This window comes from Vulpes vulpes, chromosome 16, assembly GCF_048418805.1.
Source record: "Vulpes vulpes isolate BD-2025 chromosome 16, VulVul3, whole genome shotgun sequence".
NCBI classification, from domain to species: domain Eukaryota; kingdom Metazoa; phylum Chordata; class Mammalia; order Carnivora; family Canidae; genus Vulpes; species Vulpes vulpes.
In genome coordinates, this window is record NC_132795.1 from 8,953,128 (window position 1) to 8,968,060 (window position 14,933).

The window sequence follows — 14,933 nt, forward strand, 5'->3', positions numbered from 1 at the left end:
TATATATATTTTTTTTTTTTTCTTTTAATCCTTTTTAAAGTAATTGTGTAAGTGACTGTATTGGAACTGGCTGCCCAGTGTGTTACACCCCAGCGTGGATACAAGATGTGAAGATAAATAGACAATTGGACAGCATGATCCAGCTTTGTAGTAAGCTTCGGAATTTGCTACATGATGATAAGCTTTCAGGTGAGAAGAAATATCACTGTCTCTCTTCATTAAATAACTGATGAATTCATATTGGTCACATAAAGTATGTAAACATCTCTCAGGAATTCTGATGACATATTTCAGATTTTTAAGAGTTATAGTGTTTGCAGTTATTTTGAGAAGTGACAGATAATTTAGAGATAACTTAGAGAAACCAAGGTCCAGAGAGGTTAAATGATCTTGCCTAGAGTCACATGTGTAGTTAGTACCAGAAACAGGAGAAATAAAGCCCATTTTTTCTGAATGTCAGTCCAGACGCTTTTCACCACATACACTGCTTGCTTTTTACAGTTAATATAATTTCTGTATAATATATATGGAAAAAGTGATTTTGTCCTTAAATTCATTTAAATACACTTTTACAAGATAGAATACAACCTTCTGTGAATCACTTTTCCAGACTGAATTAATTAGATGAGCACATTTTGAAAGAGCAAAAATCTAATATTCATTTTCTTTTCTGTTTAAACGGGGGTTAATGTTTTTCAGATTGTTCTTAGACTCTGTATTAACTATATATCTTCCCATTGTGCTTTCTGCTGAGAACTAATTAGCTGGGGAAAGAAAGTAAAGGGTTTTTAATCTTCATAATTAGATATTGGAATTATCTTTTTATTGACCAGATCGTGTCATTTTAGCTTATGTTTATAGGATAACCTTCTCTTGACTGGCAGGGTGCTGTGAATGATTGATAATATTCATATAAAATGGTTGAATTTCTTTTTTAAAGCTTTTGACCTTAGATTTCTGACACAGTGTGTTATTGTCAGCTACCAAAGGTGAAGTTGATTAGACAAGGTAAACAAGGCAGGGGATCCTGGGTGGCTCAGTGGTTTAGCACCTGCCTTCGGCCCAGGGCCTGATCCTGGAGTCCTGGGATCGAGTCCCACGTCAGGTTCCCTGCTTCTCCCTCTGCCTGTGTCTGTCTGTCTGTCTGTCTGTCTCTCTCTGTCTCTCGTGAATAAATAAATAAAATCTTAAAAAAAAAAAAAAGAAGACAAATACTTTGAGTCTTATTGACCAGGTCTATATTTTTTAAGAAGAATTTAAATCATAGTCTACCTATGAAAAGTTTAGATAAATAAAATGATCAGACTCTATTGATCATTTTATCAGACTCTTTTTTAGGATAAAATGTGCTGTAGTAATTAAGTTTTACTTATTTGCAGATGTAATTATACACAGATACAGATTTCAAAAAGCACTTCCCTTTTTGAAAAAATAATTCTGTGTTTGTAAATGTTTTTAAGAGTGAGGAAAAGTTTCATGATTAGTCCATCTGTCTTTTTTTTCTTTCTTACTCAGAGGTAGGGCTGATAGTGTTAATTTTCTAATTAAAAAGATTAGTGTATGAGCTGCCTCCCCCCCCCCCCCGCCCCCCGCCCCACCCCTACAGCTATTGCTGATTAGAGAGAGTCCATGTATCTTTGGCCATGTTCGGGGTGGAGGGGGAGGATTAAATTTTTAATATTTTTTTTATTTTTAAGTAATTTCTGCACCCAATGTGGGGCACAAACTTAAAATCCCAAGATCACGAGTCACATGTTCCACCAACTGAGCCAGCCAGGTGCCCCTAAACTCTTAAGTGTACAGTATGAAAAATGTTCATGTCTGAATCAAAGTGGCCTTCATCAGATTCTTAAAGACATGTGGTCTGTTAGGATTATTGGCCGTGCCATTTGGGTGCTACTCTGAGAATTCCGTCAGGAGGTTTTGATTTGATTCTCCAGTCCCTCACAAATTCATATATCCAAGTCCAGTCTCCAGCTGTATGGTGATATATTAGCATACTCAGGCTGTGGTAGTAAGCTGATGGCTTAAGAAATACAAGTGTATTTTCTTCCAGTTTGGGAGTCTAGGAGTTTTAAATTGAGGTGTTGGTATGGTTGGTGCTTTCAAGGACTGTGAGGGAAAGATGTCTGTGAAGGAAGGGCCTCTCTGCTTGGTTTGTCTTTGTGTTCCTGTGGTGTTCTCCCTGTCTGAGTGCTTGTGTCAGATCCCCCCCCCCCCCTTTTTTTTAAAGATTTTATTTATTCATGAGAGAGAAAGGCAGAGACAGGCAGAGAGAGAAGCAGGCTCCCTGCAGGGAGCCTGATGTGGGACTCATTCATCCCGGGTCTTCAGGATCTCGCCCTTGAGCCAAAGGCAGACCAGACACTCAACCACTGAGCCACCCAGGCGTCCCAGATTTCCCCTTTTTATAAGGTTGTAAGATGTATTGCATTACAGAGTCCCACTCTACTCATTTTTACTAATTATATTTATAATGACTCTTTACAAAAGTAAGGTCATCTCCTGAGGTACTGGGAGTAGGACTTGGATATATGAATTTGTGAGGGAAACAATTTAACCTGGGATAGGAACGTGACTATTTTTTTTAATTTTAATTTTTATTTTTAATTTATTTATGATAGTCACAGAGAGAGAGAGAGAGAGAGGCAGAGACACAGGCAGAGGGAGAAGCAGGCTCCATGCACTGGGAGCCCGACGTGGGATTCGATCCCGGGTCTCTAGGATCGTGCCCTGGGCCAAAGGCAGGTGCCAAACCGCTGCGCCACCCAGGGATCCCTATTTTTTTTAATGTGACATTTTTAATGTTGATAAAAAGGGAACTCTTGATGGGTAGTGAACTATGGCATAATGGTGGTATTGGTATGGTTCTTTAGGGTGCTGAGAAGAATAAGCTAGCGTACTTCTTCTGAAATTTTACTGTGGTTGGTAGTGTTTGAGTCTTTAGTATGGTTTTCATATTTGTGGACTCTATGAAGTGTCTCCACATTTTATTATTACTAAAGATATTTAGGAAAATCATTGAGTTTAGAACAGTTTTTGTGTGGGGTCTGAGGTCTTTCAGAATCTCATCAAAAAGTAGATGTGGAGTTTGGGGAGAGAATTCTGGTGATTAATTTTTTGAAAGCCATTTTGTGTTCATTTTCCTTATTATAGTAATAACTACTTTTGTCCTGACCAGACTGAGCAGTGCTGGCTTCAACATTACTTATTTTAAGAGGAGTTGAAATTTCAGTTTGGATAACATACAATCAGAATATTAGGAGCAGGAAGGTCATCTTGAATTCCTTATTCTGTGGGTGAGGAAATTGAGGCCTTAGGTTATGCAAGGAGGTCATGCTGTAAGTTTTCTTGTTTACTGTTTTATCATTTAGCTCAGTGCTGTCAGGAGGAGTGTAGGTCTTCATTATATTTGTTGAATTGAATTGGAGACAAATTGCGAGTGCTATTATTAATTCATATCCCAAAGACTTAAACAGTTTTAAAACAGATTCTTTGGTTTTGGTTTCAGCAATTCATTTTATAACGGATTATTATTCTCCTTTGCTCCCTTTATAGAAAATGATAAATCTCGAGTATAAGCGTATTGAAATAAAAATCTCTGTCTAGATCTATAAATTACATGGTGCTGAGCCTTTTCTACTTAGCAGTTGCATTGTCATCACCTTTTCCTCCTGAGGTTTCCAAAATAAACTAGCCTCAGAGGGTATTTGAGTTTGAGGGTATTTCTCTTTCTTTATAGTGCATTAAATGTCTTGTGTAGAATTTGTGTTAGTTTATGTAGCAAGTACTTCCAAAACTCATGCTGTATAAGATGTACTAGATGAACAGGTAGAGGGAGCAAACAGTTGGGGACAAATAATGGTTTATCTTCTTTATAATGAAGAAATTGGAAATGGATCTCATAAAATAAGGGTATTAAATTAAGTGATCCATAAGGTCTAGCTTGAAAATTATATGGTTCTGTTAAATTAGTGTTGAGGATGATGAATTAAGCAGGATGGTTGGATATCTCCTACATCTGTATTTTTTTTTAAACCCTGTAGTTCACGATTTATCTTTCAAATGAACCTTGTTACTTTCATTTACTATAAAATATATAATTACCATAATTAAGGTGGGTAATTAGGAAGAACTTGTCAAATCATGGACATGGTATATGATATGCTGGAGATAAAGAAGCCTGATTTATAGTAATACTTTTTAAAATGAGCTTCTAAATACTCGAACAGATTTTCCTCGGTTCAGTGTACTTTAAAGAGAAAAGATGGTGTGTCACAAATTTTTCTGACAACCATTTATGGATTAATTTTACCTTATTCTTTATAACATAATCTGCTTTCTACTAATAGAGTTAAATTTAAGAGTTTGTCTTTTATATTGCTTCCCATCATATTAAATCAGACCTTGCAGGTGCTGGTCAGGCTCTGTGAAGCATTTGTTGGTGTTGGTGGTGCCACCAAAAAAAAAAAAAAAAAAAAAAAAAAAAAAAGCAGCACTTTGATTATGCTTTCAGTGGATCACAATTTCCTTTTCTCTCCAGAAATGGCTTCCGGAGAGATAGATGCTTGTCTTTCTGGAGTGAATTACATAGTGTTTCATATATGTTATGACTTTTTTATAATAGATGAAGATGAACATTTGAATAGCTGTGTTGCTGTTGTTTTTTTTTAAATGGAACTGAATACTTCTTAACTTCCAAAATAATCATTCTTTAGTGAAGGCGTTAATGTTGCACAGATGGTAGCAAAGTACTTTCCTTTGATTTTTAATAAGGGACTAGTTTGTCAAAGAGATTTCTCAACTTCTGTTGTGAAACCTATAATAGAGAATAATTTGAAAGGCACACAATGTACATCATTATAATCCTTTGATGTAGATTAATGATAGCTAAATCACATTTTCTAATTGCCTCCTTTTTCTATAGTTTATTATTAAATTTTAAGAAAAAACTTGCGTAAGCTGCTCCTTACCAACATGTGCATCTCTGTTCCTCGATGTTTTGTGGTTTTCTCAGAAATATTTATATTCAGAGAATAGAATTTTTAAAAACGTCATCATTAAGAAATTTACTATGTAGAGGAAGGGACCAGTATTTTTCTTCATGAAATGAATATGACAATTTATTGTGCTTAGAAGCATTCACTCATAAAAATTGTTGCTGTTAGTAATATGATTTATGTTCCAGCAGGGGTGGTGGTTTTGCTTTTTACAGTCTCAACTTAGATATGCTGTATAAAATCCAGGATTTACAGTCACGTTTGCTATTGTGGTCCTTACTTAGGACAAGATGTATAATTTCAAAAGCAAGTCATTTGTGATAAAATCTCAAGTCTAAAGGAAAGATCAACATGAAATCTTCCTGAGTGTATGTATTGTTACTGGATGATTATTAAATTATTGTGTACATATAAATTACATGCACATAGACTCTTTTCATTTACTTCTTTATAAATTAAGGGATAGGTACACCTGAGTATGAAATTGTTGTCTTAAATCTTAGATGTAGATTTTTTTTTTTTTTTGGTCAGTTGAGTGTGTTGCTACTACTTACCAGCCTTAATTTTCCCTTAAGTGCCTAATTTTGTAAATTTTGTAAGTATTAAGGACTTTAGCATTTGACTTATTTTTAATTGAAAATGTCATCCCCTATCTTTAAAATAAATTTTAGCACATCAAATACGTTTTTACAGACTACCAGAGGATTAACCTTTCAGTCTTTGTAATCCTGAGTCTTAAAAAAGCAATCCTTGATAACATTTCATGTTGACCTTTCCTCTAGACTTGAGATTATATCGCAAATGACTTGTTTTTTGAAATCTGCCTATTACTGCAGAGAAAAGACCTTGTTAGAAATTAGACGTACAGTCTCTGTGTTGAGTGGATACCTCATTCTGATTGTTTTTATTTCCAAGATCCTGACCAAAATAACACTTTGGATCAACTGATATTCAGCTGGGATGTAAGAAGGGTGCCAGAGAGTCTGATGTTATTCAGATACACCCTCCTGCTTCCAGCTGGGTTTGTTGTCTTACTGTCTCCACAGTTGGGATGCTTCCATTTGCATGAGGAGGAAGGGATGGCTTCTTTGGAGTAGAATGGAGTTGGACTGAATTTCTTTGCTAGGCAGAGAGAGGGTCTGTGAAATTTCTACATGGTTAAATATGAATTGTTTTTTATAATCCACTGTTTTTCATTTTTTTCTTACCTGTTTAAAGTGCTATCTTGGCAGATCTATTTATAAAGGAGTTTTATACTCCAGAAATATGAGGTGAAAGAGGAATAGAAGAATCAATTTTGAACTTAAGAGATTTGAGAGATTTTAGTTTACTAATCCTCTGGTGTATCAATAATTTTAAATGGATAAAATAATAGTGTTCTGTGTGAATAAAAATACCTAAAAGGAATTCAAAAATAATATTTAATAATTTCCTTTTCCCTTGCTTGTATTTTAAGACATGAGAATGTTGAGAAGAAATGTATTCTCAGAAACAAATAAGAAAAATGAAACTAAAATTATGTTTTCTCTCTTAAGTATTAAAGCTTTTCAGGAATAGGCACACTTGGCAATTTTGTATAACACCTTAGTAGCATCAGACATTTATTTCCTACACAGCAGATGCTACCGGTTCTTAGAAGTAAGATGCCATTGGTTTTCTTCATAAAGTAACTTAGTTTTAGAACTCAGTTTGTTAAAACTTTGCTTTAGATTCTGTAATGTAAGAGAAGGCTTATGAAGAATTCTCATCTTGAATGAAGAGTGACTTCTGAGGAGAGACACGTAATCAGAGAGCTTTCCTTCTTTCTTCTTTTTAAAAATAGGACAAATCAAACATAGTCCAAGTACTCTGGTTGGTCTTAGGAGATTACGTCTCTGTTAATTTGGAGAATGAGTATCAGGCAGTACGAACTGATTTGTGAGGCACTGAAACCTGTCTGGTGGTGGTGATGATTTTCCATTTTCCCTGCCTTTCCTGGGTTCTTTTACCTGAAGCAGCCTCTCGGTAATCCTGTTCTCAGTGGAGAAGAGTGCTGCACTGGGCGACCTCCCTCCTTTGCCTTTCTAACTTTAATTCCTCGTCTTTACATGAGAGAATTGGATGTGTGGCTCTCAAGTTATCTTCTAGCCCTTAGATTCTAACCTCTTGTATAAATACTTGTGAAGATTTAAGCGCAGGTATCAAATAATTTATTTATCCGTATGTTTTTGAGCACCATTGAGGGTGCTCACCCCTGTGCCGGGCTGACCTCGGTTGCCTTTACCTGTCTGCGTAGGATTAAAGGAAAGATTTTTGAGGGAATGCTTTTTAAGGAAAAATGAGTGGGCTTAAAGGCAAAAAACAAAATAAGACAACTTGAAGAGGGATCATGACAGAGTCGGAAAGTAGATCACTATATGTCTTACCCACTGACTAGGTCTTAAGCATCTGTTAATGAGCAAGATTGATAGGTCTAAAAAAATACATTATACATAGATAATATATAGTATATATATACTGTAGTACAGTGTGTGTATATATATATATACTGTAATACTATAATATATATAATACCATAATACTATTTTTAATACTAGAATTATATATATATATATGTGTGTATATATATATATGTGTGTATATATATATATATAGTATGAAGAAAAACTCATTTTGCCTGTGTGTTTTTCTCTATTTCACTCTGATAGCAGAAGAGTAGGTTTTCCACACATTAAGCCATTCTGTGACACCGGGTGGGCATCCTACAGTTTCTTTCACTCAATTCTTTCTGACACTGTCTGCCTGCAGATAACATCAGAGCCACAGGCTAAGAGCTTAGTCCTACAAGTCTGCCCCAACCTACTGGCCTTCAGAGCCTGACTGGCTGTGAACATTAGAGGTTCCCATGACCTCCTTGGGCTCTATTAATTTGCTAAAGTGACTCACAGAACTCAGGAAGATGTTTTACTTACTAGATGACTGTTCATTATAAATGGATATAACTCACAAACAGCCAGAGAGAAGAGATTCACATAGGCCAAGGAGCGTGGGAAGAGGTGTGAAGCTTGTATGCCCTCTCTGGGTGTGCCACTCTCCCAAGACCTCCATGTGTTCACCAGTTTGGAAGCTCTCCAAACCCTTCCTTTTAGGTTATTCTTTTAAAGGCTTCATTACATTGACACAACTAAGTCTTTGGCCATTGGGGATTGATGCAATGTGTAGCTCCTCTCCCCTCTTGAAGTTTATGGGTGAGACTGTGAGTTCTAACTCTAATCTTGATTGGTTCCCCTGGCAACCGGCCCCCATTCTTAGAGGGACTCCAAAGTCACTGCATTAACATGTTCAGGTGTGGTTGAGAGAAGTGATGAATAACAGGAGATGCCCATTTCCTCTTTATAACTCTGGAACTGTTTTTGGAACTGGAAACATGACTAAATATTTATAACAAAAGATGCCCCTATGCATTCTTTTCTTTTCTTTTTTTTAGTTTTCTCATTTAGATCAATTTTTTAAAAATCTAAATCACAAGGGTTTTTGAACTTATGTACTAGGAACAACAGATGAAGACACCATATATGTTTTCTTAAATTACAGTATTGCATAAAGTGTGTACTTGGTGAAAAGTTGTCGTTTTATTTAGTAAAGTCAGGTATGAGTTCAAATGCCAGGTCTTTTAGCAACTAGGCTTATAACCTTAAATTTGGCTTTCTGTTTGTTTAATTTGTATAAGAAATATAAGAAAGCATTCTTTTCTATAACCAATTAAGCTACATAAAATTGTATAAAGCGTGAAAGTCATCCTCTATCCTTTCTCTCAGCTGAAAAGTAGAAAATCCCTTTCTTTTACAGAGGCACTGTTTTCTACTTTATCTTTTGTGAATTTTTGAAAATATTTGGATGTAAATGCAATAGAACTTTTAGGACATAAATGGGATTGTGCTACACTTACAAGTGACTTGAAGATCTTTGCATGTCCATTGATGTATGTAGTGACCACATTAAGACTTTGTAGTCCAAATCTTTCAAAGTTGGCTGATCGCTGAACACTGATTTTCTTTTTTCCTTAATTTATGCTATTCCAAATACTGCTGCAGTTAACATTCTTAAGCATTCACATTTGCAGGTACCTGCATGGATTTTTCTCTATTTGGTAAGAAAGATGACTAGAGGTGAAATTGCTTTGTGAGAGGGTGTATACATTTAAAATTTGCAAATATTTTACCATATTGCCTTTGAAATTCTGGATTTGATAGGCTTATGTTGTATTTAGCAGTTTTGCATCTTTGAGCATAACTGGCAAAGGCCTCATCATGGATTCTCACACACACAGTGGGTTGCAATATAGGAAATGAACCCTAAGCTTGGGGAATAGACTTTTCATAGTAAGCAGAAATAGGCCTGCCTTTTTTTTTTTCACCACAAGGAGACCCTACCACATCCCTCAGAGATGATTGCCATGAACCCAGTCCTCAGAAATGGTCTGAGTAGAGAGCAGCCAGGGCCTTGCCTTCCTGCAGGATGCGGAGGATCCCTGGCAGCTTGTGTCCTCCCACATCCGTGTTTCTAGGTGCCTTCAGTGGTGTAAGCCACAAACATGTGAATCATCCTTGTTGCTGCCTTCTTGTATTCACTTCACCAAATTCCGTAAATTTTATCTCCTAAATACTTTTCAAAGAGTTCTCTTTTTATTTTTTCCCCTTTCACCACCTCCCCAGTCTGTTACCTTCTACTTGTACTTCTACTTTGACCTCATAAGCATTGCCTTCTTCGAATCTGTTTTCTCTCCAGCTAGGACTGATTTTATAAAACACAGATGTAGTCCTGCTTTCTGACTTTTATAAAACATTTTATTGGTTTGAGGAACAACACCAAGGAGACCCAGTAGCTGGAGAGAGTAAGGAGAGAACAGGAGAGGAGATGAGGAAGGTAATGGAAGATCAGGCTGTTCCTCACCTGTTAGATGACTTATGAAGATTCAGAGCCCAGAACGGAAGTCTGAAGGGTGTTAGTGATATAGTTTGACCAGTTATAAAAGGATCACTGACTGCTGTGTTGAGAATACATACATACATACATACACTCATGGGGGAGGAAGCAAGTACATAATCAGGGAGATGATTTAGGAGGTTATTATAATCTAGTGCAAAATGGTGTTTTATACCATACTGGCAGGCATGGAGGCAGTAAGAAGTGGTCAGATTTTGTATGTATTTTGCAGGAATTATAGAACTTGTATTTTGCATATAGGATACGAAAGAGATAGAGGCAGGTTTGATTCTAAAATGTTTGTTCTGAGCTACTGGATTGATGATGTTTCATTACTGAGATGGGGGCAACTGTAGGAGGAACAGGTTTGGGAGGATTTGGATCAGGAGTTCAGTTTTAGTCACGTTCAACGTGAGATACTTATTAGAAGTAGACTTGCTTATAAGAGCTGTTTAGTAGGCAAACATTAGTCTGGAGTTCATGGAAGAGGTCTGGGCTGTACATACACGTTTGAGGTTGCTAGTGGATGGAAAGATAGGTAGGTAGGTAGGTAGGTAGGTAGGTAGGTAGATAGATATAAGGTTACCAAGGGACTGATTGCAGATGAAGAAGTCCCAAGCCCTCCCACTTCAGAGATTGATGGAATGAGGAATACCAGCAGTTAAACTTGAGGCTGAGCTCAAGAGTGCTCTGCTCCATAGAATACTTCTGCGTCCCTGTTTGCTTAATTTTCTGCTCCTTCTCCAAGCTCCAGCCATCGCGGCTTTCAATCCATTGAATGTGCTAAACTCATTTCCAGTGTAGGAACTTGGCACCTGCTCTTCCTTCTTGGGCTCCACTTTCCTACATACTTGCATGGCTGCTTCCATTTTGTCATTTGTCACGAGGTCTCAAATCAAAAGTGAGCTTCCCAGGGAGACCTTCCTTAATGACCTTAGCTAACGAAGCAAGGTGTTTGTACCAGAGTACTCACCCACAGACTGTGGCACCTGATCTACTTAGTGACAGTGATTCTTTTCTTTTTTAAACTCTACTGAATCTTCGTCTTTAAAATCTGACTATTAATAAAAAGTTAAGAAAATTCTTATAGTATACACATTATACTTATATAGCTTGATGACTTTTCACAAATGAAATCACCCAGGAGAATAGAAGTATTCTATTCTAGAAGCTCCACTTGTTGCCCCTTTTCAGTCACTAACTCTGTTCTCCAGAATTATTGGATAATCACTATTTTGACTTAACACATCAGATTAGTTTTGGCTGTTATTATGTATTCTTTTGTGTCTGACTTCTGTAGTTCACTCACTTGCATTAGTTTCTGGCATACGTAGCTTGAGGTTATATTACATGGCACCTAAAGAGTTCTGACTATGATCTTTAATCCCTACATTCATTTTGTCTGAAGTAAATTGAAGTCAGGTAGTGTGAGTCCTCCAATTTTGTTCTTCAGTGTTGATTTGGCCATTGTAGGCCTTTTGCCTTTCTATATTAGTTCCTTTGCTTTCTCATGTAGATTTTAGGATCCACTTGTCTATCTTTACAAAAAAGCCTGGAATTTTCATTGGACTATATTATAGTCTGTAGACCTACTGGGAAGAATTGACATCTTAACAGTTTTTGAGTCTTCCTATTCATGGACATGGTATGTTTTTCCATTTGTACGGATTTCTTTCATAAGTATTTTATAATTTTCAGACCTTGTACATACTTCGCTAGATTTACCTTAAGTATTTTTTTTATACTATTAGAATTTACCAAATTTTTAAAAATTTCATTCTACATTTGTTCATTGTTATTACATAGAAATATAGTTGGAGTTGACTTGGTATGTTGACCTTGTTTTCTACGGTCTTGGTAAGTTAAAGTTGTTAGTTTCATCAATTTTTAAAAAAAAATTCTTTGGCATATCTATATAGTGATTTAAGTCAATTGTAAATAGATACAGTTTTATATATTGTATAATCTGTGTGCCTTTTATATCTTACCTTGCTGTGCTATCTAAACCTTTCAGTATGACGCTGAATCAGAGTGGTGAGAACAGACCTATTTGCCTTGTCCCTAATAGGAATAAAATGGCAGTTCGAGTCTTTTACCATTAAGGAGGATATTAGCTGTGTATATTTTTGTAGATGCCTTCATCAGGTTGAAGAAGTTACTTTCTATCCCTAATTTGCTGATTCCTTTTTAAAATCATAAATGGAGGGGATCCCTGGGGTGGCTCAGCGGTTTGGTGCTTGCCTTGGGCTCAGGGCCTGATGCTGGAGACCCGGGATCGAGTCCCACATCGGGCCCCCTGCGTGGAGCCTGCTTCTCCCTCTGCCTGGGTCTCTGCCCCACCCCCTGTCTCTCATGAATAAATAAATAAAATCTTAAAAAAATTAAAAAAAATCATAAATGGATATTGGATTTTGTCATTTTGCTTCCTGTGTCTGTTGACAAAATCATATGGTTTTCCTTCAATTTGGCCATGCAGTGAATTGTTGAGGTGAATTTTTTTTTTTTAAAGATTTTATTTATTTATTCATGAGAGAGAGAAAGAGAGAGAGAGGCAGAGACACAGGCAGAGGGAGAAGCAGGCTCCATGCAGGGAGCCCGATGTGGGACTCAATCCCGGGACTCCAGGATCACGCCCTGGGCCAAAGGCAGGTGCTAAACCGCTGAGCCACCTAGGGATCCCCTAATTTTTTTTTTTTTTAAGATTTTATTTATCCATTCATAAGAGAGACAGACAGAAAGAGAGGCAAAGACACTGGCAGAGGGAGAAGCAGGCTCCATGCAGGGAGCCCAACGTGGGACTCGATCCCGGGTCTCCAGGATCACACACCCTGGGCTGAAGGCGGTGCTAAACCGCTGAGCCACCCAGGCTGCCCCAGGGATCCCCTAATTATTGATTATTGTAGTGTATTGATTGTTTTTCAGAAATCTTTTTTAAAAATTAAGCATTGTGTAACAAGTCTTACTTTTTTGACTACTGCTAATTAAATCCCATATTTGCCTGCCTGTCTATCCATTGATTGGTCGATCTAGTATATCTTTCTCCATGGCTCTTATTATTGTCGGGATGCTCTGTGTTCTACTTATTTATTTGAATATTCTGTCCATCTCCAGTGGAAATTAAGTTCCATTTTTTGTTCTCTGTTGTATCTCCAGTCTGTAGAATGTTGTCTGGAATTAAAGTAGGATTCTATAAGTATTTGTTCAGTAAGTAAATATCTGCTCTCAAGGAGATCATAGTCCAGAAGAGGAAAAAGAGGTACAGAAATGAAATGTGATTCAACTTAGGAGAACTACAAGCACAATTCTTTGAGAGCTCAAGATGGGGGAGATTAAGTTCATGTAACAGATTTCTTTTCCTTTTCTCTGTCAGATTTGAAAGAAGACACATCTAGGGTAAATTTATTTAATGATGTAGAAAATAAGAAGAATTCAATAAAAATGTGGTTCAGTCCTCGAAGTAAGAAGGTCAGATATGTTGTGAGTAAAGTTTCAGTGCAAACCCATCCTCAAGTCATAAGTGATGAGAATGCTCGGCAGGCTTCAATGTACGAATTTGTTTCTACAAGTCCTCCAACAAATGTTTCGGAGAGGGCTAAAAAGGCTCGTACAAGATCTAGAAAAAAGCAAAAAAAGAAAACTTTAACCGAAATCAACCAAAAATGGAATTTAGAAGCAGAAAAAGAAGATGATGAACTTGACTCCAAAGAGGAATTTAAGGAGAAGCTGGTGTCTTTCTGTAGCCAACCGTCTGTTAACCCTAGTCCTCAGGCAAATGGTGAAATAGACTTACTTGCAAGTGGCTCTGTCACAGAATCACAGTGTTTTAGCAGCTTAGCTGAAGTCTCTTTACCATTAGCTGAGCAAATAGAGTCTCCAGAATTGGAGAGCAGGAATGAAGAATTGACTCCCCAGAAGAATCTCTGTGAGAATCCTCTTCCACCTAAGCAGTCCTTGCCATCAGGTCACAGTGGACGGCGTGGGCGGCGTGGGCAGTGCAGCGGCCGGTCCAGTCCCATTTCTAAGAGATGCAGAAGCAGCATTCCTGGCACCAGTAGCCAGCACATAGTGCTTTCAGAAAACAAGCCATTGCCTGGCTGCTCTTCACCACCTTCAGGCAAACTTAAAATTGGTGACACATTAAGGAGGAAAAACAGTAATCTATCAGTTGAGTCCATGACCCTTTCACCAGGTACACCGCCTTCTGCGCTGAATAGCCCAAGTTACAGACGGATGATGTCTAGCCCCTCAGCAACAAAGCTGTCACCCAATAGCCTTACGGCTGTGAAGAGAAATCATAGAGGAGAGACTCTGCTCCATATTGCTTCAATTAAGGTAGGATGCTTACTCTGAAACACAATTTTGGAATGAGACCAACTATATATAAAACAGTTTCTGTGGGGCTTATGAACAATGACATAAGATGGCTTAGATAATTAGCATACCCCATGTCATAGTTCCTGTGAACTAGAGAAGAAAATTCATAGGGACTGCATCCCCACCTCAGTTAGAGTCGTGGCCCCTGGGCCCGAGGAGCATGATCTTGCAGGAGAAAACTAATATTTCAATATTCCAGCTTCTACTTTGCCAGGGGCTTTAGTTTGTTCCATGAGAGTTTTGTTCAGTTTTTACCACTTTCTCATGCTTTATGAATACAGACAATTGCCAGGTTACTGCAGGCAGTATGTCTTTACCTGGCCAAAGAGCTAGGGACAGTGTGGGAGGGGACAGGCTTCTGTATGTTGGTCACTTGTAGTGGGCACTGCCAGAATTTGCAGGGTTGAAAGATGTGGTCTGTACATCTTTCCAATGACCTGGAAATGTGATTATCAGAAATGGCTCCCATGACAGACCATGAAGGAGCTTGTCTATATCCTAAGGCCAGCCGTTTCTTTTACTAGCTGTGATTCAAGTTACCTCTCTTTGTTTACTGCTCAACACTGGGGGTGTGGCAGTGTAAGTTTTTTGGAA

General features: G+C 37.5%; 1 protein-coding gene across 2 annotated transcripts in view; it reads left to right on the top strand.

Annotated features, from left to right (window-relative positions):
• The window catches only part of BARD1 (BRCA1 associated RING domain 1), a 76,899-nt gene that overhangs the window by 15,731 nt on the left and 46,235 nt on the right, over positions 1 to 14,933 (top strand). The window contains exons 3-4 of one of the 2 annotated variants that reach the window (XM_072742951.1): positions 41 to 189; positions 13,336 to 14,297. In XM_072742951.1, the coding sequence (XP_072599052.1) occupies positions 41 to 189; positions 13,336 to 14,297 (1,111 nt within the window). The remainder of the gene's footprint in view (positions 1 to 40; positions 190 to 13,335; positions 14,298 to 14,933) is intronic. The other variant, XM_072742952.1, reaches the window with a different exon arrangement.